At 39.5% G+C, this 27,610-nt stretch overlaps 1 protein-coding gene across 1 annotated transcript in view; it reads left to right on the top strand.

Annotated features, from left to right (window-relative positions):
- LOC117471885 (FERM domain-containing protein 5-like) overlaps positions 1-27,610 on the top strand; it is a 68,822-nt gene that overhangs the window by 34,782 nt on the left and 6,430 nt on the right. Inside the window, exons 2-9 of the mRNA XM_034117144.1 lie at positions 14,571-14,675; positions 15,933-15,975; positions 16,526-16,604; positions 20,999-21,096; positions 23,219-23,342; positions 26,182-26,269; positions 26,544-26,632; positions 27,384-27,447. Of these exons, the coding sequence (XP_033973035.1) occupies positions 14,571-14,675; positions 15,933-15,975; positions 16,526-16,604; positions 20,999-21,096; positions 23,219-23,342; positions 26,182-26,269; positions 26,544-26,632; positions 27,384-27,447 (690 nt within the window). The remainder of the gene's footprint in view (positions 1-14,570; positions 14,676-15,932; positions 15,976-16,525; positions 16,605-20,998; positions 21,097-23,218; positions 23,343-26,181; positions 26,270-26,543; positions 26,633-27,383; positions 27,448-27,610) is intronic.

Genomic DNA, 27,610 nt, shown 5'->3' with positions numbered 1-27,610 from the left:
TATCTGATTCATCCACAATCTTGCAGAGTAAATCTGACCACTTACCTTTTCATGGTGTGTGAACTGGTTGCTCAGCCAAGTAATAACATCGTTGTGTTAGCAGTGCTCCTTCAGTTAATCTCTTATTATGGACTGCCATTATCCGGCCTAAGAAGCTGAGTAGTTGTTGGTTAAAGTGGCCTCAGGGCATTTACCTCCATTAGAAAACCCTCCGTCTTTCACTTATTTGCCACTTTGTATTTTAGGGTTAGCATTAGCACCATCACCACTCTTGTTTCCAGTCATACTGCTTTTGAATTGAAAATGAAGGGAATACTTATTTTGAATGCTTCACTTTGTTTACTTAATTTGTTTGCCTTTTTTCCCTTTTACAACCATACTACAATGTGAAGGTCACAAGGTGTATAATATTTGTGCTGCAGCAAAACATCACTTCTATGTTCAACTGCATAATAGCTTTCATTCATGGAGATTTATGTTGTCCCCCCCCCCCCCCCCCCCCCCCCCGTTTGCATACCAAATGTCACAAAAAGTATGCTAAGATACAAAGCAACTAACTCAAACAACCTCTATTTTCTGAGAAACTAAAAAGTGTCTTATAGAAACTTCATTATACCATATGTATATACTACTGCCTCACCAAACTGTGGGTCAATCAAATCAGTTCAGTGTCATTTCTACATGTGTAAACATTTACACTGTCCTACACAGCAGCTGTTCTTAGTGATTTGTTTTGAATTGGTAATTGTTTTGTGCGTTAAGGAGAATTACTTGTCATTTGCTGATTTCAAAGCTAATCAAAAGGTTTTAATCTGTACATTTTTGACAGGTAGATCCTGTTTGAAGTTCTCTCAGTTGTTGTGCTGATTCAGAACTCACCGTTCTACCTTACAGTATGTTTGCCGAAAGCATCCATATTTTTCTAAGTTACTATTCCATATAGAAGCTGTAGGGAAACAACAAGCTGAGTCGCCCCTTTTTCCCAGAAAACCTCTCATTTAAAGTGGACCTATCATGCTGTATTTGAATAATATAGTGGAGGACCATACCTATATAAGGCATATTTATACTTTTTTTTGTGCAAAATACCAAACAGATCATGCATTTTAGCCATGCCTCATTTTGCTCAATTTGACATTTTTTAGCTCTGTGTTTGTAAGGGCAGATAAGGGCAGAACAGCACCATCTACAGGCCTGGCATATGTACTACAGCGTCTCCAGCGCTTTCGAACGGCAATGGCCGTGGCTGTCTCCTCCTGATTGGTGGAGTTGGCCCAATAGCCGTAGCGCCACTGTCCTGACGTCAGGACAGTGTTCAAATCTGGATCAGTTTTTATCAGATCCGTTGCAGCCCCTTTTTTAGAGATTTGGGTATGGAAGAAAATAGAGAGGGTTGTGGTTTCTGACACTTGGTGAGTTCCCTGGAACACCGGGGACACATATTCATGTATAAAAGACGTACAAAAGTGCATTTTGCATGATAGGTCCCCTTTAAAATAGACCATAAGCTTAATAAAGGCATTATTTAAACACCACATATCATGCAACATGCACCCGTCTCGGTGGCTGAAATGTTCACACTCAATTGTTATTTTGTCGAACACTTCACCATTCACATTTGTCACAATCACAGAGGCTTCTCGAGAAACCAGTCTACCCATTATGCATGCAAGACAATATTCTTCTTCCAACATAACTAAGAATGTTGTGTGAGTCTGTGAGCCTGTAGCGAGCTCTGCTGTAATGAGATTTTAATTGGAGCTAGTGCAGGTTTAAAGGAGTCTATTTGCAGTAATGCAACTGAAGGAAAATAGTTGGTACCATTACAAAGCATGGTTTTATATATTGTTATCCTACCATTCTGTTATTCGGTTCAGTCAAAAATGTAAATGCTTAGCTTTAATCTAGCCAACAGGAAGGTTTGTGATTGAAGTTGTAGGTCTAACCAAGCTCTAAGAATAAAGTCTCATGCAGAAGACCTCTGACTAATAAATGAAAGCATGGAGAACATTACTTTTCTATTTGCAGGATGTCTCCTGTGATCATGAGCAATGTTCTAGATTTTTGGCACAGTTTAGTGGATCCAATTTAAAATGTCCGCTCATTTCTTAAAAGGCTCGGCTAAGAATGACAGTAATACTTTAATGTGTGAAAAATCATGCGTCAGTTACATCTTGAGGCCAGAGTCGACTCACTTGCTTTTTGAAAATGACATCATTACTTATCTGTAATATACATAAAACTAAACTGTAGGCCTATATATACGATTTCCCAGAATTAGACCGTTAATAGTATTTCTTGATGAGGAGGACAGACTGATTTCAGTTTCTTAGCTTTCAACTACTTAATACAAGTCGTCCTTGTACCTCACATTTGCTTTTTAATGGTTTCTAAAAAGCTTTGGATGATATAAGCTCACATTATACACGATTTTCCCTTTACTCATCGCAAGGTTGTAGCATTTTAACAGCTATTCAAGCTAATACAATTCTGTTTCTATGGGTACCTGACTTGATAGCTTGCGCTGCTTCATACAGCTGTTATGTGATTGGTTGCGTGTCGAAAGGTTAGCAGTAAACTAGGTCAAAGTTGAAAAATGTGAACTTTAAGCACAGCAAACAACATTTCACAAATGTAATTTCAACAAAAATAAGAAACTGTAACTTATTGGCTGCACCCTGTTGTTACCAGAAACTTTCCAGAAGACGTGCAATATATAATATATATAATTTGAAATGGGGGGTTAGGTGTGTGTGCTTGACAGTGGGAGTGGCCTATAACAAAAGGTGCAGATATTCTAATTTCCCTACTATGACATATGAGTCAATGCACATGGAGATGCATGCATATATGCTTCCACAGCTATCTATCTTGTTAATAATTCTGTATGTTCTGTCCTTGGTGTATCTATTCATGCCATACCAGTCATATTGTACCAATATAATAGCAGGAAGTTTAGGCAAAAACAGGATTCTCAAATACCGCTGACGCATCTGTTACATAGACCAGTACAGGTAAAGATCTGTGTCTATGCTTGGGGCAAGAAACACTGAACACTTTTATAAGTCATCTGATGTTAACTCAAAACAAAGTGCTGTAGAACAATGCAGTGTTTTAGTTGGCATACCTTCAAAAATGTATTGTTTGTAAAGGTTTAAATAGGAGTGTGCAGTGAAAATGTGCATTGCTGCAGTCTTTTGTTTGAAAGCCAGATTCAGTGCCAGCTCTTACCTTTCTCTCTGCGGAGCAAACATTCAGCTGCACACCCACTTGACTTTGAAACATTGTCCTGGTCTGAATAGTCTTTCTTATTTTGAATTGATTTCCAGTTTCTTTTATTGTTCAGACCATTAACGTACGAGTGAAAGACGCTTGCTCTCTTCTGATTTTTGCTCAAGATTTGTACACATGATTAACTTTTGCTTTTATTTCTTGACATTAAGCCCTGGATTTGAATGCTGTGTAGTCAGAATGTTTGGATGTAAAGTCAACAGAAATATGAGCAATACCAGTAATGTCAGTGCAATTTTACATCTGTTTGCTTATAGTTGATGGGAGTCCAGGAGTAAACATGACTTAGACTTCGACAATGTTTCATGCTGTGCAATGGCCTAGCTTTCCATTTGGGTATGACTGGCAATTTATCGTAATGAAAGTACTCGTGTTTTGTTTGGAAATCACCAGAAGGCAGCCAAAGCAAGCAAGATATACAAAGATACAATACATATATGTGATATCAGCACAACAGAAAGTCCACAGATCTTGCCTGTTTATACTGCCAATAAGAAAAAAAGAAAAAATAACTAATATCTGTGCGTATCACTTACAAATCATTAGCTTATTTGAAGCCAATGCACTAGCACTTAAAATAGTTTGGCTTATTGTAATCTAATGTAATGCAGGGTTATTGCTTTTCTGAGTTTGTAACTTCATGTTTAATTGGACTTACTGCAAGTTGCTTTGGAAAAAAGTGTAAGCTTAATGACATGTAATATAATGTAATAGGAAACAAAGCATGTCGAGAAAATACCTAAATGTTACCTAAAGTTTAAGACTCTTCAAGGACTCTTTGTTAGAGCGTTCTCAGTCCCTGGAGCCGGGGGTTAAAGGAAGGACATAAAGAACAGGTGCTCAGGGGTTTGGCTTCTTTTTAGGTCGTTCACATCGATGCCCTTTTCCTGGAGAAAAGCCTGAGAGACTTCTCAAATGGAGCACCAAGACACTCTGTGTACTCTTGCTTTCTCTTCTACTTTATCATTTGTCAACTTATCCTTTATCAATTTTCTCCTCTTCCTTTTTCCATTTTATTGCTTTCTTCTGTCTCCTCAGTTATAGCGTGAAAGCAGTTAGGAGTATGGTTACCCCCATAACTCTTATGGGTTTCTCTCAGGGACACTTCTCTATCGTGGCATATCTTTAATGGAGCTCCAAGGACTGTGAGCTGCCATATCTAAACAGGAAATAATGTACACAACTGAGCTGATTGTAAAAGCAGACCAGCATCTCTGAGACCAACAGCAGTTCAATCAGGAGAGACGGTTTTGATGTAAGAATACATATTTATTGCAGAGATACACAAATGAATGTAATGGTGATTTTGGCGATTAGGCCCCGTTGTGCAGGAAGTATCATTCGGGAGGGGAGAACCGATCCGATGAAACCCCCCGGGGTCTAGACACTGGTGGTGGTGAATGGATAGTTGGGGTCGGTCTGAAGGGGAGGGGCTTAGCTTGACCCTCTCAAAGGAACAGGAGGTGAAAAGGGGTGGAGGGGGGTTGGGTCGAGTCACCTGAAATGACAGCTGTCAGAGGGGAGAGCAGATTTAAAAGGTTTGGCAGAGCGCTATGATAGGCTCTTGGGAATAGAGGGAAGTGATTGGTTAAGCTGGAGAGTGACGCCCCCGATCACTTATTGAGAGGAGAGAGAGTAGTTACGTGGGAATGGTAAATGAAGAGTAAAGACGGTCTTCCTGGTTGAATTTACGCTGAGCTTCAGTAAGATGTCAGCCTGCTGACAGTGAACATCTTTTCAAGAGGATCACTGTCTTTCTGTCTTGTACCTAAGGGAGTGTTTACAGGCATGTGAGGGAAGATAAATAGGGCTATCTGTTTCGTCAAGTAATGTCATACCTGAAAGCATGCTGTTTTCCCTTGAGTTGGGATTTCATCATAAATTGAGAAGCTACTTTCTTCATAGGGGATTTTGTCTTTACTTGGATGTTTGAAGTTATATAATGTGCTATTCTGCTAAGGGAGAGAAACGATCTTGTGGTAATATTAGAAAAGAAGTGTAATCCTTACTGTCTTGTCCTTAATCTTTGAAGTAGTAGTTCAACCTGTGGATAAAAACAAATATTCACAAATATTCACTTTTGTTGTATACAACTATGAAGTTCCCGTGCCTTTGTGCTAACTATGGAGCTTGAGCCAGACGTTAGCTTAGCATGAAAGATAAAGCAGAAGGAAACTAGTCAAAGTTACAAAATATATCTACCAACACTTCTTTAGCACCTTGATTAACACACTTAACATACGATTGCAAAACATTTCCAATCTTTGTGCTAAACTCAAATAAGCTCATCACTTCCTGCCTCTGGGTCCATGGCTCCATCTAACTCTCAACAGGAAAGTGAATTAAAGCATATTTCCCAAATGTTAATTCCTTTAAGAAACTATTATATTTATGCTTTGCAAACATCTTTGATCTGGAATCAGACACACAATATGACTCTAATGTTTGCATCCTTAAGTATAAACAAAATGCTATTAAAATGTTACTGCTCAAGAGTGAAAATACTTGAAAGTACAATAAAAGTGATTACAGTGCAAAAGCCCAGGCACATAAAACAGATATTCTCACAGCATTAGATGTTTCTTGAGTTATATTGAGGTTAAATCCGGGGACAAGTAATATAGCCCGAGCAATTTAATAAGTGCCACCATGCTGAGCTGCAAGAAATAATCACCACCATATATACAGCCAAGTCTAAAGTAATGTCTCTGCTCGCCAAATAAAGATCGGATCATATACAGTTTTCTGGAATTACATTGAGAGGAGTGAGTCTAATCTATAAGTATGAGTCATCCTCAAAGAATTACCAGTGAAAAGAGTTTTTTCAGTCTTTGAAAACACTAGAATTTGCCTGCATGCTTTGCTAATTATACTGAGAGACCCAATGAGACCCTTAGGCTTTAGTGCATTTTCTTTTACAAATGGCCTACTATTCATCATTATGTTGTTGGCATAGCATCTGTTCATTACTTTGAAATTAGACAAAATGTTTACACAACGTGCCTGAATAATACTCGAGCTGTCTGCAGATGACATTGTAATATAACTGATATATTGCTCCCATTAGTTTGTTTGAGAAGGCTTGTTGAGTGAAAATCCTCTTATACTATTCAGCTGATCACTGACAGTCACATCCACTACGGACTTTCTCTTCTATGCCTTCTCTCCAGAGTATGCAAAGTACATATTACCATATCATGAGATTACAGTAAGCCATTTTCAGGTTTTGCTGATGCAGCCTTGGAGGCAACACTTTTTGCAACGGGGAAAATCAGCATAAAGATCATGCAGTGAGGAACTGAAATACATATTGATAAAAAATGCAGTTGGGCGCCAAAGAAGCTGTCGTTGTTTAGGACAAGGAAACAATTTTCCTCCACTTAGTCACCTGCTACCCAGGAGCTTAGAGGACTACCTAGCGTAGAAGCGGTAACCTTTTAGGACCGTTCGCTCAGTTGTTGCAATTTTCATCGTATAGTTTAAAATGACACCATCATTTATTGATGTGGTGTTTCTCAAGCTGATATAGAACCCCTCTCAATTATTAATCTGACGCAAGGCTTGTCCAGGCCTGAGCGAGGCGTGCTGCCGCTCCACTAAGGACCACAGTGATAATTTGGCCCCAGTCTGGGTAATTTCCATTTATCACTTTTATTATAGCTGCGATGAAACCCTGCGCGTGCTTCCATAAAGCACTTAAGGTCCTCTGCTTGTTTAATACATTCCTCTCTCTCTGACAGGACTGCAATAATCTCATTTACCCATGAGTCATTGTGGCTAATATCACTTCTGCCCGCTTCTCACATCCCCATGCCATTGCACGACTCTTGTCAAAAACATATCATATTTCATAAATAAAAACATACCTAAATATGGACGCATGCAGATGCACACAGATGTTTACTGATACTGCTGTGACTATTACAACCACCACAAGCCTAACAACTGATGTTTCTACTACTGCAACAACAACTACCACTTCAGCCGCTTTCCAGCTCTTTTCAATTTCCCAGGTCTATCTTGTGGGACTTACCCAGAATTCCTTTGCCTGATCTTCTGAGTACATATTTTCCTCTGTTAACAAGCCCCGGATGGCTCGTAGCATGAGCCCCGCCACCCTATCTTCCCACAGCTATTCCTCAGGAGATACTGTCATAAAAAACAGATAATTAGATACTGCCTTTCAAAAGTCCACAGAGCATGTGTAGACTTGATGAGCAAGCACACATACACAAGGCGTGGAAAACAGGAGCTCCAGGAGAGCCATCTGTCCTGACGGTGAAATCAAATAACAAACCTCAATGAACTGAATGGAAGCTGACAAGATGATCATGGCGAACTCTTCTCCAAGGTCCTATCATACACTGTGCAATAAATTGTTTGTTTAGGTTTCACTTTTAGATCACAGTTCACAATGTGGACTGAAACATTGTAGTAGTGTTTTTTAACTAAGATTATATTTATAAGGACATGTCTTCATATTGTAGAGATGTTCAATATATATATGAATGGTTGATATACAGTAAATCACAAAATAAATCATTGTATTGCCTAATAGAGACCTGAGCTCCTGAGCTATTACAACAGATCAACTTATGCTCTATTTTATTGTTTTATAAAATATATGTTGAATTAGAAATTGTACCAAATAAGGAGGTTGTGATCTATACACGCTGTACATCTGAGGAAGCTGTAAGCAGGTGATGAATGGAGTTTAATTTCTCTGGGCAGTTGGTTTGGGTTGCTAAGTGTAAACACCATTTATCAAAAGGACTGTAGATATGTTATGGGGCCAGTTTCACAGATCTAACTCTGATTAATCGTACATGAGGGGCTTCAACTGGTCTGTAATGGATACAAATATTTCGGATGTGTTGTTAATATCAGGACATAGTGAAACCCCTTGTGACATGTAGTAACTTCAGCAGATTAAGAGAGATCTACATCTAGATATATAACTTGTAGAGAAGCTCGAAAACATTCTTGTTGGTAGATTAACTGCAGCTATTCACACACTTAAAAAATAAATAATTCTGAATCTGTCAGCGACTGTCATTGCAGACTAATTCCCGTTCCAATGAAGCCATAGGAAGCAGGCTGACGTAAAGCTCATTAATAGTTCCGGTTATCTGCACCGTGATGTGATGACAGTAGGTAATATTTAAACCACGCTTTGTCGAATCTGAAATGTGTTGTAGTTTTACTAATTCAACTCAATAAATCAGGGTTTAAAGCCCAATTACTACAGCCAACTCAGCTCTCATATGAAAACTAAGATTTGACTGCATTTTTGAAAAATGTATGGTGAAGCATTTAACACATGCTCACCTGACATTTTAGAATTATTGCTAGACATTTACAGTACTCAGTTTCCTAGATTGTACTATTTATATTCATGAGCTGCTAAAGTTTACATATTTGCACAATGTGGAACTTTATAAATAAATAAAAATCACAATGCATTCACATTCAGTGAACTGTAAAGCCATTTATCTCAATAGCAGGTTATTTTATTTCTCAATTCCATGATGTTTAGGCCATTAAAGGGTTTTAATACTAGGATAGCATTGATTTAATTATTTCCCCTACAGCAATAGCAACCCAAGAGAGAGAAAACCGTGAGAGAAGCAATTGCCACACTGAAATCACATGACCACAAACCACAAAGAAGATCTGCAGTTTATCTATTAGAAAACAATAAAACAGAGCTTAAGGTGGCAGCATATAGTCCTCTCTGCAGCCACTAGTTAGCTGCAGTTTCGCTCTGGGTTTAAATCTCATAAGGATGTTGAAGAACACTTAACTTAAGATCAATAATGTTTCTGCCTCAGAGCCGGCCTACGTTTCCCAGAGGAGCCGCGGCCGGTGCACTGAAGTTCAGAGTCTCTCATCAGTATGCAACACAACACCACATATTCATCAGAAGTGTTTGGTCAGCTGCCTGAGGGCAAGAGAGACTCTGCTGCTTGATTCTATCACCGCCTGATCGAGCCAGACGATGAGAACGGAGCAAAGTTAGAGTGAGCTTCGATCTCATCGTTACAAACTGCATCAGAGTGCGGAGTCAGGTAATTTAGCAGGAACAATGGGATTACCTGCACTCCTTGTACAGTAATGCACAATAGAAGACTCCAGATCACAAGCGCTTTATTAAATCCTACCATTTAAAGTATGTTGTAACAGCTCATAAATCCATCGTACAAAGTGTGTGTGCTCACACTGGTTCTGTGCGCATGGATTTTTTTTCAAGGAGTCAGATTTCCTGTTTAAAGAGGAGATATCATGCTCGTTTTCAGGTTCATATCTGTATTTAGTTTCTCTACTGTGACATGTTTCCATACTTTAAGGTTCAAAAAGGTCTTTATTTTTCTCACACTGCCTGTGCTACTGCACCTCTTTTCAAATCTCCGTCTGAAACCAGAGCCCAGTCTGCTCTGATTGGTTAGCTGGCCGGCTCTGCTGTGATTGGTCAACCGCTTAGAGATGTCCCGCACCTTAGTGTACAGTGCAATGTGGTGGAGCGCTAGCCACTAAAAGCCTGCAGTGATGTCACTATGTTGCGGAAGTACACAAAGGAAGTACACAAAGGCGTTTCAGGCGGGGGGGTGTGTGGGAGAGAAACTCCCTTTGGAGGGTTTTTGGCTTTTGCAGACCATCTACAAGCACAACAAGCTATATTACACACTACAGGAAAAGGAACCCCCAAAAAGCAGAATAGGGCCTCTTGAATTATTGTTATTAATTAATTAATTAGTTTCATTTTACTTCTGAAGTGTTGGACTGAGATGAATCGCACTGTCTCTCTGTTATTGTTTCATAACTTGGATGTGGATCAACAACTCTCACACACACACACACACACACACACACACACACACACACACACACACACACACACACTGATTTGCATATAGAAAGAAAGAAGCAGTTCGATGATTAATTGGGAAGTCTTTTTTGGGCAGCGCTGTAGTTTCCACTACAGTGCACAGCAGATGGAGGAAGTGGGAGGTTCAGGCTCTGAAGATGTGGGGGAGCTCCAGGTTTCACAGGTGCACCAACAAGACATTTATAATAGAGGAAGGAGGGCTGAGGCTCCGTCTGTACATGTGTGTGTGTGTGTTTCTATTTGTGCTGCTGGGACAGTCAGCAGGCCTGTCCTGGTGCGTCAGTGTGTAAATGGTGACAGTGACATACAGACACACTGACAGAGGAGATGGAGGGTCAGCCCACTGCATGCATCCTGGGACCTGGTCTGGCAAGTGCATAACTCGACACAACCGCACATGATATATATAATATTTTGTTTTGGCGTTAGGTTTAAACATTCACTGATTTAATTTGCACCCCCTTGCAATCCTGCCACTAACTCTTTGATTACTCTTCAGATCATCATTACAGATTTTGTTTGGACAAGCATTTTATTTGTTCAATTTCAATTACGTTTTCAGGGTGTCCGCGGGGTCTTAAAAAGTATTAAAAGTTGATAAATCAATTTAGCGAAAATTAAGGCTATTAAAAAGCATTTTCCAAGGTATTACATTTTGTAGCTTGTTTTCAATAAGTATATAAATTGTCCAAAGAGGTTGTATTCTGCCTGAATGTAATCATTGCGTAGGTGTGTAGTGTGATTCTGTGTAGTTTATTTATGGCATCCCGTTGGATTTGACGTCATCTGAACAGGACATCGCACGCTCACTGCTTGATAGCGCGCGAAGGTCCGTTTACGCCGGTTGTTAAACAACATCGTTATGGGGAAATGCAAGTTTGCGTCCAAATGGTTGGAAGATAAGGAGGAAGGACAATCAATACTGTATATAGTCAAATGTGAGGTAAAGTGTGTCGCCAATGTAACCGGTTAAAACTCAAAGTGGCGATGAGGTCTTAAAATGTATGGAAAGGGTCTTAAAAAGGGTCTTAAAAGGTATTACATTTGACTTCAGGATTCCTGCATATACCCTGGTTTTGGACTTTTAAATGTCATTGAATATGTGTGATACTGTATACTGTATCTTCAATAAAGTGCTGACACTCACAGATAGAGAACGTCTGAACAGAAAGGATACAAGACTGTGGTCCGTCAGACTGAATGCAAAATCTATTTTAAAGGCAGGATGGCTGCATACAAAGTCAATACAAAGATACATAACAAATTTGTCAGGGTGGTGAGAATGAACAAGAGTGTTGTCTTCTCATATGATCTCTTGATCATTTCTGGAGATTCAGGTCCAGTTATTGTCCAGAGTTTCCTTTTCCACAGATCTAGCACACAAAAAGGCCATTATATGTGTCAGATGCGTTCTCACACTCTACTCCTTTTGATTTTGGTTACTAGGTAGAGTGTGCTGCAACATGGAAACGTCATCAACATGGTAACTCGCTCTATTCAAAGATGAGCTCAAGTGGACATTAACAGTAAAGTCTGCTCAATGTCATGTCCAACATTTTCTGACAATTTGTGTCCTTACATACAGCTCTGCCTGCAATGATTGGATCATTTCAGGGTTACAGTGTGAATGGAGCTAAAGACTTGTACGCGCTAGTTGAAAGTTGCGTATCCTGGGAATTCATGAATCGGATTATAAACGTACAGAGATTAAAGAAAGAAGGAGTGGAAACTGAGAGATTGTGCTATTTCCAGATGCTGAGAAGCTCCACTTTATCACTTGTTCATGCACATTAAGGCAATCAGTCTGACTTTTTGAGGAAATGTAACCTATTTTGTTTCAATGAGACAACTTTGAAATAAGCAATCTTTCACAACAAGGGGAATAATTTGCCCTGCATGTCCTCCTTCGCCCTCTGACGCAGCTGACCAACCTTGAGCAGCCGTTATCTCCCATAAGGAGGGGCTGCCCTAGCATATTGTTGATGTTGCCAGTTTGTGACCGGGCAACTCTCGGTCAGAGATAGTTATTGTTATGGGACACCTGGAACACATCCTTCTCGGGGTGTAGATGACCCCGAGCCATAAGCGACAACAAATGTGATTCAGTTTAGTCTATCTTTTGAAGAATGTTGATTATTACACTCCGAACTATTAAAACCTCGAACTACAGAAGGGTTCTTCAAAATTGATTGCGTGGTCAACTCGTGGCCCGTGATATGTCTTGTGAATTCTCCGGCAGAAGCTACAAATAAACCGTCAGTGTTTGCCATCAAAGCTCCAGCTCTCCTCGTGTCTCTCTGAGTCCTGACTCCAATTGCTTCAGAAGTTTCCCCCACAATTACAATAAGTGCTATTTGACATTATAGCCCAGGTTTAACCCCACCTAAAGAGGGGCATCCACTCTAATCTCAACATGCCCTGGCAGTGTTTATCCACATGTGACCTGAGAGGTGTTTGTGCTGCCATTTTGTCTGATATTGAGTGAAACAGAAGTGTAAACAGGGTCCGTCATAGAGATTCTCACCTTGTCTGAAACGGTATATCTCAACAGGGATTGTATCTGAAAAGGGTTCAAACAAGGACCCTTTGCTGCATGTATTCTCTTTTTTGATTGCCTTGCTGTGAATAGTGTTTTGAGGAAGATGAATCAGTGTCAGCCGGCCTCTCAGTTCTTGCCCTCTCTGTATTTGGTTTTGTGTTTCTCTTCTCTTTTTCCTCTTCCGTTCTCATATTTCTGCCTCTGACTTTCTCTGACTATGCAGTTTTGTGTCACTCATGTGAATGCATTGTCTCCTCTAAAGGGCACAGTAGGATATTTGATAGTGTCCATTGCTGCTGAAGGAAGAAAAGCTATACTATAGCCTATAATACACATAACAGAACATAATACGTAAATGGAAATAGACTGTTAAATTAAACCCAAGGTCTCCTGATTGTTATATCAGTAACTGAAGGTGTGTGTAAAATAGTTAGCAATGTTATTTGTGAAAACAGGAGATCTTTGCATGTTAATATAACTGTTTCAATCTCAAAAAAGGGTGTAATCTGTACTCTGAAAAGCTTGCCCACCATCTTGTATTTACTTGAATATCCCCACACTTTATTTCAACATTTTACGCATTGGCAACAATATGTTTAGATTTAGTTACCTTTCATCCCAGCAAGTCTAGCTGTTTCCCCACATTTTCAGACGTGGTGCTAAGTAAAGCTACCTGGCGACTGTGATATTTCGAGCCTCTAATAACCTCTCGGAAAGAAGGTTTATAAATGTAATTCCCAAAATGCTACTGTTAAAACCCTTTCTATTGTTTTCAAGAAGGATGACAATCAGCTAAACTGACCTTATCATGTTTACCTTTGCATCCAAATGATGTTGATTTCCCCCCCCCCCCGCTGAAATCATTAATCAACATAATTCTCTAATATGTTGCACTTCTATCCTCTTATTTAGCTGAACAGCATGCCCATAGTTCAGAGCTGAATGTATCTCTTGTAACCAAAGCCCCAGTTATGGCCTCATGTTGTTTTATGCGTCAGCCTCAGCCTTGTTTGCATGTACCTTATGGTTGCAGTTAAATCTAAATAAAGACTTCATTAAAATATGTTTTAATGAGTCTTTTGGGGCAGACGCAGCTTTATGCAAGAGCCGTGCTCCCACTGCCAGGTTTCCTCTCCTACTCACTGTAACACCTGACAGTACTTTACATTCATTTAGCTTCTTTTTTAAGTTCAAATGTAATTGTATTTACAGTATGGGTTAATGGTACAAAAGATATACAAAGTAGAGATAGAATATAATTGGAGGGATGAAACCCTCTTTGATGGTCACACATGCAGAGCACACAGCACACACAGTGAAATGTGTTCTCTGCTTTAACCCATCCTAGTACCAGGAGTACTAGGTATTCATATATGAGGAAGGGTCAGGTTTTGACAATGGCTTCTTCCTTCTTCAGCCTTTCTTTTGCTCACACCTCGTCTCACTGCTTGCTTTGTTCTGCTGCAGAAATGTCTCAAAGCTTTCACAGGTGGCTGCAGCCTTGTTATGAATATTTAATAGTCCCCATATATCCCCCTTGAGGATGGTGAAATATTAAAGTACTTTTTGGTGGCTGTTCTAACTTCTCGGATGCTCCAAAAAATGTAATTCCTGGTTGGAAGGGAAACACATTGTGACACTATCAAAAATGTTTTCATTGTACAATGTGCAATGTCATTTCCTGCTTTAGGCAGTGTCGATTTGTGTGAGTGTGCACATACATGTGAATGATCTGCTGGAGGTTCATTAATTGAATCTGTGAATATGCAAATATAAGTAGCTGGTTTTCTATTTTCTATCCTTCTCTCTTTATTGTCCCTCAAACAAGTACATTATGAATAATTTCTCTTTCAGCGGGACGCCAAGGGACAGTACCTGTTCGACGTGATCTGCCACCATCTCAACCTGCTGGAGAAAGACTACTTTGGCATTCGATATGTTGATCCAGACAAGCAGAGGGTAAGGATTCTATTTTAAAATGTATTTCATTTGTTCAGTTTGAATCAATTCATTTTAATGTGTGGCATTGTGACATATCATTTGCTTCTCTCTGACATCTTTCTTTCCTCCTTTCATTTCCGGTTTCCTACTTTTCTTCGGTTCCATTACTCTCTTTTCTTTAGTTGGTTTCAAGTGTCATTCTTTCTTCATACATATCTGTCATTTGTTTCCTTGAATTAAAACTACTTCACCCAAACTGCATAATTTGCCTGAATGAATTATAGCAAACCCTAATGTGCACCAAAGGTTCACAGAGCAAATCACTTACAGTAGTCTGTAAAAAACATTTGAATGTGTTCAAAGATAATCTAGCGTTGTGTTTAACAGGCTGGAGTTCATTTTGAGGATGATCGCACTCTTCAAATGTTAATCCTAAAAGGTTTAATGAAACCCTGTGCAGCAATGCTGGCACATTATCTCAGTCAGTCTTGACCATCTCTACTTTAGGAATCTGTAGATCACCTGGAGGAGCTGATATTGTTATAGTCTCACGGGCAGTGATGGATGTGTAAGGTATAAATGCCAGGTCTTACTCATCTAGTGAGTCTTTTTTCTCCTCTAGATAAATTAATATTTGCAGGACAGGTAGGTTAGCCTGCAGGTCAATTATGCAAGCTGGCAAAAGGCCATACTCCTCACTCAAAAAGGAATATCTATCACAAAAATCAACACAGTCCTTGGTGGATTTGCATTGCTGACCAATTATCTGTCAATTATTGCAATATGGACTGTGGATGGGATTCAAAAATGCTTTCAAGGCTTGAAGTTGTTTTCTCAAATGCAAAGGGGATCTGAAGAGTGGATAACAGACATGTTATGAAAATGTGAATGCAGGTGTTCCTAAAAAAGTTAATAATTAACAGCATCGTTGTGTTTTGCAATGACTGCGAGCGCAATGCACCATTATTCTCAGCGTGTCATCATCTCACTGATTAGAGTTTGGTCTCTCGATGTTTAGCACTCTGACGGAGAACAGCAGTCTCCTGATTATCTTGCAAACAGATTTCCTTCATCGCCTCCCTGCATAGAGACGCTGTTCAAGGGGGTGTAAATGAAAAGGAAGCAAGGAGGTGAAAGTACTTCCACTGTGCCTTCCAGCTATAGATTACACATCCTCATGCTCAGCTGCTGAGCAATCAGAGTTCAGGCTGACAGTTTAGCACCCACAGAGTCTTTGTCCAGGTCTTTACCTCTCTCTCTTTCTCTCTCTTTCAGCATTGGTTGGAGTTTACAAAGTCAATTGCCAAACAAATAAAATGTAAGTATATCATTTGACATACCTAATTAGTTGGTTAAAGGTGGGGTATGTAATTTTGGAGAAACCAGCTCGAGTGCGCTAGAATTTGAAAGTGCACAACCAGAAAAAAATCTGCCTCTTCCTTCAGACTTCCTTACAGAGCCCCTCCTCCAACACACGAACGCGCACATGACCAATGAGGGCACGAGATAAGTTTGTGCACAGATGGAAGGCTGACAGGCAGGTAGGCCATCCAGTTATTTTAGCCGGGCCGGCTAAAATGATTGGTCGTGCTTTTTACAGTATTACGGCTTCCACAGATGAGATGTTTTTATGTATTTATTGTCAAAGCACTTAAGATATTCATTGCTATCGGGATGTTAAGAGCATTCCATGGAATATAACAAAAAGTGTTTCTGAAATAAATTACACACCCCACCTTTAAGTAAAAAAACATACAAGAATAAATGTGCTTAATATACTCTGCAAACATTTCTGAAATAATGAGCCACCAAACCAACCAAATGAAAAACAAAGCATTTCATTTTAAATGTTTGTCTTTCTTCCTCAGCCCAGCCTCCGTTCACCATGTGTTTGCGAGTCAAGTTTTACCCACCTGACCCCGCTGCCCTGAAAGAGGAAATCACCAGGTAAGATTTCAGGATCGCATGATGGGCTGCAGGTGGGGAGGTTAAGTCAAATGTATATCTGATTTGATTTACCTCTCTCAACTTTCGTTATCCCTCCCTGATTAAGTCGCAAAGGTATTTTTTGTTCCCAATTGCGTTATACCAACCATTTAATAATATCTCATTATACAAAAGGCAGTACAGTCGTTGAGTGCTCCACTGAATTAGCATTGCAATGCTGTTTCATGTATTGTATCAGGCTCACAATGGTGAGTAGTGTTATTTTTATATAAATCAATGCAGGAGAACTAAATAAATGGTCTTTTTAATTCTATCGATTCTCCTTAACTGTCCAATCTCTGCACTTAAATCACCAACAATGCAACTTAACCACAGACAGCTCAGCAATATTTTTCTGGTGTTATGCTAGCTGCTAATGTAGCTTTGAGCCTCTTGCCACTATTATTTTCTAAGAGGTTGAGTAAGCAAACAGTTTTCTGAATCAAAAGGTCTCTACAATAATTAGCAAACCATTCAACAGGCAACCAGGACATCCTTTAACACTTCTGATAATGGTTTTCATTGTTTGACCACTCACTGGTAATATCAACAGTAATGTGGAAAAAGAGATGTCTATTTTAAAACAGAAGTTCAACCCAGTTGGCCCGTTAATCCTTTTACTCTCAACCTGGGACAATTACATCATACAATAAAAAATGTTGGCCGTTATATCCAGGATGTAAAAATGCTGACATAATAACAACAACTCCGTGGCACTTCAAGACAGATTTGATTAAACCAAAGGGGATGTCTCTGTCTTCTGCCTTTCTATTCATTTTCTTGTTTCATAAAACCAGATCAAAGGGTTTCTTATTCTTAACGGTTATAATTGAATGCCTCTGCAGCACTCTTTTAGATAATTAAAAAAGATATAACTACAGCTTGTTAGAGGTTTTTATGAATCGTATTTGCTTTAGTCTGAACAGATAATCCTTTCAATAGTTGCTGCTTTATGTAACCATCCTAACTTAATTGAGTAAAACAATTAAATGTAATAGTTTTACAATAAATGTTCAAGGAAAATTAAAATCTCTTTTCAGTTCGCCGTCTTCTCCAGCGAAATTACTATTCCAGGTCATCTGAACTACACTATTTTAAAGAGTGTTCATATTTGTATTTTGTGCCTCTATTGTGACACGTTTCCATATATTTTAATGTTAAAAAGTTATTTATTTTTCTCATACTGCCTGTGCTGCAGCACCTCTTTTCACCCTCTGTCTGAAACCATGCAGAGCCCAGTCTGCTCTGATTGGTTAGCTGGCTGGCTCTGACTGGTCAACCGCTTAGAGATGTCCCGCCCCTTAGCCTATCACGTTCAATGTGTTGGAGCGCTAGCCAATAGAAGAGCAAGTGTTACATAGTGATGTCATTATGTCACAAAATAAATCAAAGGAGTCCAATGCAGGCGTTCCAGGCAGGGAGAGAAAGTGCTCTGGAGGGAACTTTGGGATTTAAGCCTTTGCAGACCATTCACAAAAACTATATAACAGACTACAGGAAAGGGGAAACCCCAAAAAGCGTAATAGAACCCCTTTATTTTAATTCATCTTCATCATGGGTCAATGCAATAATGAAGGTACAAGAACACAATAAAAACACTATATACATCCCAACAGTGAGTCTTACGGCCCGTCCACACAGCAGCGTTAAAAAAATCTTGGAGGTGGGCGTATCTGAAGCTTGGGGATTTTTTGCGAGCAAGGCACCAACAACCAATCACATGAATCTCCCTCCCCCGACATACGAAGCAAAAAAGCCCGAAGTAAACTGGATATAAACTCCCCAAACAGGCGAAAACCTACCACTGTCTCTGCCACCTCCCTCCATGCCTGGCTCCTCCGGTTTATATCCCGGTAGGTAAATAGGGACTGGTCATAAAGCACCGGGTGATTCCCTACCGCTAATTTCTCCTCCATTTTTTGGAATATGAGGAAATGACCTGCGGTATGTCTCTCCCAGCATACACGCGGTTTGATTGGCTAGCGCTTGAACTGTCAGATTTGCATACACGGGATTTGATTGGCTGACGCTTCCACCTCAGGTTCAAAAGTTGAACATTGCTCAACTTTGAATCCTGAAAATCCTGAAAATCTCCGCTCTGCTGCCCACAATGCAGTTCGGCGAAAAGTGAGGCAAAGTGACGTCACCCCATTCAAAGTGAATGGGCAGAAGCGTTCCAAGATTTTTTAATGATGCTGTGTGGACGGGCCGTTAGTGTGGGGCGGGGGGATTTGAGTATTTCCGTATTCATACCATAAGCTGCAGTCATGAAGCTCTTCACTACTTCTCTAGTGTGTGTTGCATCCTTGACAGCTGAACAAACTGCTGTGAGGAGAGAGAAGTGAGTCTGAGAGCTTCCAAGCGCACGGATCCATGTAAATCGCATCCATCTGCCACGCCACGCAGTGAAATCTCTCTTTGCAAACTAGCTCTTTTGGATTGAGCCTGCAAGGGACAGCTCTTCCATCCTCCTCCATCTGTTCTGAGTGGAAACCCTCACATAGAGTGGCATTCAAGCATAAACATGTATAGAGTATAGATCTTCATGTTGCTTTTAGCTATTAATATATCGTCATTTTACACCAAGGTGGCGGCAGGATGTAAAACGGTTCAATCATGACGCCCATAGCAGTATTTTTTACCACTTTGCTATTTATTGCTTTGCTGCTTGGAGAAAAGCAGAATCTCAGGCGTTTGAAATGATTGCTTAGCGGTAAAATTGACATATGAGTAATCTCTGGATGTTGAGACCCGGTGAGTGAGTCGCTCCCAGTGGACTTCAGTGCAAACCAGCAATCATATTTTAGATCACGGTCAATTCTCAACATGATTATGCTTTAGCCCAAGTTCTGCCTCGAGGTTGACTGCATGTCCTGTGTCTAATGCTCCAATAAGAAACTTTTGATTGCCAATCATATGCTTTGTAATTATAGAGTAATTGTTAGTTTTGGTTGTAGAGGGGCTCTAGACTAATGGCAAGGTACATTTATTTATATAGATGAGAGTAACACATGCGTCACTTCCGGGCAAAAATGACGCCTCCGCCCACTTTTGGGGGAAAACAACGCTGTCATTTGAATGGCGGTCAATTCAAATTCTGAAGTTTTTGCCAATCCGATCAGAAATTTAAGAAAACCGTGGATTTTTGGATCTTCAAAGAGCCCGATTACGATGGCCAGACAGGCAAACAATTACATTGCATTATTGGAAATCGACAAGCGGGCTCGATATATGGTTAAATATAGCAGTAGGCGATCGATGTCCATAGATGAGAGTAACATCTACGCCACTTCAGGGCGAAAATTACGGCCCCGCCCACTTTTGGGGGAAACAACACTCATTTGAATGGCGATCAAGCCTGAAGCCACAGAGCTCTTCTTTCACTGTCCTTTTTTCTTAGAGGAAGTACAGAAAAACATAACTCTGGATTTGTTTTAATGTTTGAGGTGCAATAAACGACACAGCAGTTTTTTGGCATGATAAAACTATTATTTTCCGCCTCGCTCACGAGAGTAACAGCTGGCGAAATTACGGCCTCGCCTACTGATTTTAATTTAACCATATATCGAGCCCGATCGTCGATTTCCAATGATTTGATGTAATTGTTTGCCTGACTGGCCGTCGTAATCGGGCTCTTTGAAGATCCAAAATGTGTATTGACCGCCATTCAAATGACAGCGTTGTTTTCCCCCAAAAGTGGGTGGGGCCGTAATTTTCGCCCGGAAGTGACGTAGGTGTTACTCTCATCTATAGCAACTTTCAACACAAGGCAATTCAAAGTGCTTTACAAAAATGAAAAACATTAAAGGTCTCCTATCATGCAAAATGCACTTTTTTATGTCTTTTATACATAAATATGTGTCCCATCAGAAACTTAGCTATCAATGCGCAACGTGTTTTGTTTTTTGTTTTAATGCTACGGACCCAGAATCAGCACTTCTCTAACAGGGCTGAAATAGAGGGATTTGAGGCAGGGCTAAAATGGGTGATCTGTGAGCAAAACACTTCATAGACATGTTTTTTATATATCTGAGACCTATAATATATGCCTAAAAATACTTTAATAGGAGACCTTTCAGAATGGTTTTGTCGCTAGCTGCATTTATTTTATATTTTACTAGCTTATCTGTAATAACCACAGATATCAAATCTAAGGAAGACTAGCCAACACACGTCAAAATCTATCATTGTATAGTTTTCTTTATTTTCATGATTTCTTCTGTTGACAATCTCATTGACAAACCTGCAGCCTCAAGGGACACTTTATCTTTAAACCGAAATATCCACCGTTTCCGCCCACATTGATATTATCTAAATAATGACCCAAATCAGTTTATCTGTGTTCCACTCCACAGATATCTCGTCTTCCTGCAGGTTAAGAGGGATCTCTACCATGGCCGCCTCCTGTGCAAGACATCCGACGCTGCTCTGTTGGCTGCCTACATATTACAAGGTATCAAGGCAATCATCATAGATGTATTCCTCTTAAAGGTCACCTATTATGCAAAATCCACTTCTTCATGTCTTTTCTACATCAACATGTGTCCCCTCTTCTTCATGTCTCTTCTTCATCAACATGTGTCCCCTCTGTGTAAAGAGATTCTGAAAGTTTCAGGAAAAAAGATTCTCTCTCTTTTTGTCCTGATCCATTTATATAAAAACCTGTCTGAAAATGAGCTGATCAGATTTTGGCCACTTTATGATGTCATAACGATGTTTTGGCTTGTGTAACAATTAGCCAATCACCAACCAAGGTAACCCCCCCCCCCACCTTATCACCTGAATCTCCTCCTAGAGCACCATTGTGTTATTTTTAACCAAATATCTCTCAGAGGGGCGTGGGGAGTGGCTCCTTATTTTCATCTAAAGTAACAGACAGAGAATCAGCACTTTGGAAACAGGGCTGAAACAGAGGGGATTATGGGATGCTGCAATGATCTGTTTGGTGTTTGGAGCTTCAGAGACATGTTTTGTATATATCTGAGACCTATTATATATTGGTGAAAAACAGTATAATAGGGGACCTTTAAATGTCATACAAGGCTGACATCGCAGTGTCATGGTGTCCTCTCTGACATATTCTTAAAACATATTAGATCCCACACTTTATTTTAAAGAGAAATAAGGCGATTCAATATTATTGTTAACCAACCTCAGCTTCCACAGATGGAATTGCACGCTAAACTAAAACTGTAAATACATTTCAGAGGTTTGTTTACCACTTTTTATGTATATTATTCAATTTTGTTACAATCTACTGCAGACATTCTGATTGCCATATGAGCCTAGCTTGTTAAATAACAGCTGTGTTTTATTTGTCTATATGCTCACATTCTGCTATAGTAAATGTACTTTGCAGTGTGGGTGTGAGAAAATTTGCAAGCAGAGCGTGTTCAGAGGTTAAAGATAATGTTTGTTTGATGTAGATTTTTAAATCTGAATTGGTTGTTTTGAGCTTAAAGTAAAACATTTAAATGTAATAAGCTCTTTGCACCACAGAAAGCTATTAAGACAGAATTATTACTTTGTGTAAATAGTCTTGGGAGTCTCTGTGAACACCACAATACAATGAGCCAATTCTTGTTGACTTGCTTGTACATATCTATGTAAGATTATATCTATTTTAATGTATTCATGTATTTATTTACACCATAAGAGAATATTGTGAAAACTTCTGCTGGGGCTAACTGAAGGCCTTTTTGTGTCCGTTTTTACAGTAAGGACAATCTGCTTGTCATTTTGTCTCCTCATGACTCAGTGTTTTCACTTTGCCTGGACAAACAAGTGGCAGTCTGAGTTTTCCCTTTCTGTAAAGCTTTCCCACCAGGTGTCTCTTGCTCAGAAAGGCACTCGACAGCACGTCAGAAAATGTGAATCCATAATGTCAGTTACACATATAAACTGAAATGTTTCTGGCTCTCAAAAATCCATTTCCAGCAGTAATGCTGCCAGAGCAGTACAGATCTCCCCAGAGAGCAGACATGTAGCCAAACTCCTCCACTGCTCTGTTCCTCCACCATCAGTGAACGGATGTCAGCGGTTTGTAAGCTAGGGTGCTGAAGCTGGCCACAGAATAAAACTGGCAGGTATTTATGATAGTACCAATATGCCAAACAAATAAGTACTGCATGGAATCAAGGTTACATGTGTGCACAGGTGTATTCAAAACCTTGACTTAATGTTCTTTGTGAACAAATGTGTGTAATGTGGGCTTTTGGTTTGGACAAATTCATAGTAATTGAATGCAAAGATACAAATGATATGCATTTGAATATAAATAACTACCCTTTTTTAATGCCGCAAACATGTTTGATATGAGGTTATAATATTCATGGTTTCAGCCAATTTATGAATATTCGACCCAACATTATCAGTTGCTCATTGCAGAAAATATTTCAACCCTCATTAGGTAAACATCATATATTATGTTCACATATTGTTGCATTTTGTACTTCTTCTAATACTTGCAACCAGAGCCATTCGATTTGGAAAGGCAATCACATTTGTAAAGACATAAGTGGATTAAAAAGTAATCATAGCTTTTCCTTTTCTGTGTCTTTTTTACTTTTCTCCAGCTGAAATTGGCGACCACGACCCCGGCAAACACCCAGAGGGCTACAGCTCCAAGTTCCAGTTCTTCCCTAAGCACTCTGAGAAGTTGGAGCGGCGGATTGCTGACATCCACAAGACTGAGCTGATGTAAGGTGACACTTGTCCATGCCCCTGTCTTCCTGTGCAGTCCTTCACTTCCACAGCAGCCACAGTACAGAGCATCACTGAACACACACCTCACAGTTGGTGCTGCAGCCTGAACTCTTACAGAGCATCTTAAATTCATAGGTCAGAAATCCCTCAAAGACTGTGCTAATGCATTATTTACACTTGATAGACAATATGCCTCGGATCCAGAAATGTTGTTACAAATTAGCCAACATTTTGTCAAAGGTTTTTAATCAATTCACATTCACTCACACAAACGATGACTCCTTTAAAGGAAAGGTCAATAACCCACGGTTTGTGGATCTTTGTCGCCCATTTCGCTTCAAAATCAAGAACCACACATTTGAACGCCTGAAATCTGCTCACACAGGTTATTCCGGTAAACCATCAGGCTTTGTTTAAGTCAACATTTGTTCATTGAAGGAAACCTTTTAGACTCTATTTATTTGATGAAACCCACTCCTCCCTCCAGTAGTAGTTGGCTCTTCTCATGCGGAATACATTTGCTTTTTTTAGCTTTACGAAGATGCCGTTTTGGATACACTTATGACAGTTGAATTCGACACGCAGAGGATGTCCATTGTCTCAGTTGCACTTTGCTATTAGAGTTGAGCCTTTGTCTAATGCACAAGAGCATCACCCAAGGTTATGGGTATTTCTCAGTAGTGGTGTAGAGTATAAAGTTTCCCTTAATAGTGACACCATTTTGTTTTCATACAGAAGATCCAAAGCATTCAATTCCTGACCCTGGAGCAATCTTACAAATATTTTAGTTCTTCCCCTGCCTACATGTTGAATAATTGAAAACGTGAATGTTTCCAATCAATAGAGTTCCCAGATTTATATTATTTTCTTTCTTCAGAACTTCTTAGTTTGTGATGTTACAATTGCAAAATGCTGTTTAATCTAATGATATGTGTGTATACATGATAACCATGCTTTAAGATACAGTATTACATTACATTACATTACATTGCATTTAGCTGACGCTTTTATCCAAAGCGACTTACAATAAGTGCATTCGACCAGGAAGATACAAACTTGAAGAAAACAGAATCATATAAGTACATCATGTTTCATAGAGCCAAAACATTAGACATTATTGATATTTAATGTTGTGTTTTGATTTCCTCTAACCAAAATACCACATTTCACACACATTTCCAGGCTACTTAAGTAGTATTTAGTATTACATTCTGTGCATTTGAGCATCTTTTTGGTACTGTGTTGTTTAGCAGACATTGCCTTCACTCTCTCTGTAGACCTTCCTACCCACTTCTGCAAAACAAGTCACTGAAATGTTCATGCACAGGTTCAGTTCAGTCCCTGATGCTTCACATGCCTGGCTATTGACAGCAGCAGACAACAACATCCTTCAGACTGCAGCGTTTGGCCGGCTGGGTGAATAAGGATGTGTTCCCTTATTGGTGGTGGCTATAGTTCAAAGAGTCTAGGAACATTTTGCCACGATTTAATCTCGAAGGGTCGGATGTCAGAAGTAGTGAAAATAAAAGGCAGTGTTATCAAGTCTATGGTTTTATAATTTATCAGAGAAGTTTCTTGATTCCTTTCCCAAGTTGTTGCTCTCTTAAAACACTTGGGTAGATGTTAGGCTGCTGCCATGTCCCCTCCTTGAACAGTAAAAGGTCAGGTGTAATGGCTGGGGCCTTGGATTGGTCTCACTATACTGTTAAACACCTGCACTTTTGAAAGAACATCCATAACATTCATCTGTTTGCAACTTATATATATCAATATTCCAATTACTTGTATATAGACTATTCTGCACTATTTTTATTATATTCTATTTTATTTTATTTACTTGCACTATTATCTGTTTTATTGTTGTTGCACTGTTGGAGGAGCCTGTGACCTAAGATTTTCATTATCATAACTACACTGTAGCTATGCACAAATGACAATAAAAGCCTTGAAACTTGAATCTTGAAAGAAAGCTATACAGCAGGTGATGACCAGGGTGATGGATGCGGTCCCTAGTCATTATCTTTAAAATGGTTAGCAAGGGATGACTACCTTTTTGGATTTTCAGGATGGTAGTTATGTCATTCTCTCCTAGTGCAGTGTTTGTTTTATGCTCAGGGACTGATGTGAATTTATAGTGGCGGTCAGGTTGAGTTAACATTGCTTTGCTTCCTTGCCCTTAAAGTGGGAGACAGCCAGACAGAGCATGCCAAGGTCAGAGCCTCCTGTCCCAGCAGGTACACACAGTGAGGCTGTCAGACTCCTCCAGATGATGCCTTCATGGGTGATGGGATAGGGTAAACCCAGGTGGGCAAAGGCACCGCCTGGTCCTGCACTGCCCTCTATAGGTCATTGCCTCCATGTTGTCTGGAACAATCAGATATGCATCTCCCAATAGTTTACTGTCAGCGAAGTAACAAACTACACCTGAAAATTGAATATTCATCACACTGCTGGCAGAATGATAAACTAGGGTAGAATAGGAAATCATGTGCTTGTTTGACAGAGAGTAAATGTTTCGACTTACAATACAGCTTTATTTATAAAGCACTTTAAAACCTCCAGACCAAAGTGCTGTACAGTCAAATAAACAAAACATACAAAAAAGTACAGCTCACACACCATAAAACAAGTACAAGTAAAAAACAATAGACAATTTAAATGCAATAAAATCAACAATCTAAAAGATGTCAATACGCTAAGGAGAAGAGACTTCAGCACATTTATCAAAAACAGTACGCAGTTCAAATCAAATGATGATGAAATAGAACAACACAGTAATAGTTTGACGTTGGTTGTGAATGCGAGTTAACTGGCTTATTGTTCTTGTCTCCAGAGGTCAGATCCCTGAAATATCAGAGCTCAACTTCCTCCAGAAGGCTCAGAACCTGGAGACGTATGGAGTGGACCCTCATCCATGCAAGGTGTTTGTTGACAAAAACATATATATATTCTGGAAATATGAGCTTCTGCTTTCAATGAGTCTGTGTTGAATATAACGTTCATGCAATGAGTTGTCGTTTTTTAAGTTAATGTGAGATCAAAGTCGAGCATGGAATTGATATAATTGTTATTTTACTGTCTTCAAGTGTCTTTCTTTATCAGCGTAGGACATTTATAAGAGAAAGTTATTTTACTGTGATTTTAAAATTGCTTCTCTGTAGTAATAATACCTTTTTTTGGTTCATGTGTCTTGAGGATGTGTCCGGGAACCCAGCTTTTCTGGCGTTTACTCCTTTTGGATTCACTGTGTTGCAAGGAAACAGGAGGGTCCATCTCCTCAACTGGTGAGTTCAGATGAACTGGACAAAAGGATAAATTCTGTATGTGCATGCCAACATTCATGAGGAGGACTTTGTAGTTGTTTGTGTAAAGATGAAGTAATTTCCCAAATCTCCATATGGACTATTTTAAGTACAAAGCAGAAATAACTAAATATATAAAGCGCCAATGAGAACATACATCTTTCCAGCTTTTCAGTAGTGCCAGAAAACTTCCAAACATTTGTTTTAATATCTTCTAAATTTAGTCTCATTCCTGCAGGAAACAAATGTAATAAAACAACGCTCCCTATCAGGTATTAAAGTATCCTCCAATATATCATGATTCATGTGCAAGCACTGGACGAGAAGTCCAAATGAAACATAGAGTAACCAGTGATCCGTACAAAGGATATTAGTTACAGCTGAATCAACCAGCCTTACAGTCTGAGTAGCTTGGAGTGGTGTTGTTGTAGAAATATTAGCTTTCCTAATATCTATCAGCTTATTCTTGGCATTTTCTGTGATTGGTAACATATTGTCGAGATTGTTGAATTCTGAAATGAATTACTGTTGGCCTTGTGAATTCCCCTCTAGGCTTTATTAATATTTGAACACTTATATCCATTTCTGCATCTCCCTTCTTTCTGCTTCCATTGCTGTTTTTGTTCCTCTTGTTTTCTCTTTCTCACTTCGTCTTCTTTTGTTTCCATTTGTTTTCATTTCCCTCTTTGTCTGTCCATCCTCTGTTTTGTCTGTCTCTGTACCTCAAACTCAGGGAGGAGGTGACCAAACTCAAGTTCGAAGCGAAGACATTCCATGTATATGCAAATCAAACAGAGGTATGTGCATGCATTATTAAAACTTTCCATTTTCTAGCCTGTGGAGCTCATGGAGTTTAATGAGTGTGGCCTTGTTTTATTCATGGGGACACAGCCAGTGGGGAGACAGTGTAATTTATCCTTAATAGTGAAGTAAATGGGAAGTGATTGGGCAGAAGTGTTA

Source organism: Trematomus bernacchii, unplaced genomic scaffold (assembly GCF_902827165.1).
Source record: "Trematomus bernacchii unplaced genomic scaffold, fTreBer1.1, whole genome shotgun sequence".
Classification (NCBI taxonomy): Eukaryota; Metazoa; Chordata; class Actinopteri; order Perciformes; family Nototheniidae; genus Trematomus; species Trematomus bernacchii.
Note: the sequence above shows the minus strand (reverse complement) of the source record. Positions and strands in the feature narration are given on the sequence as shown.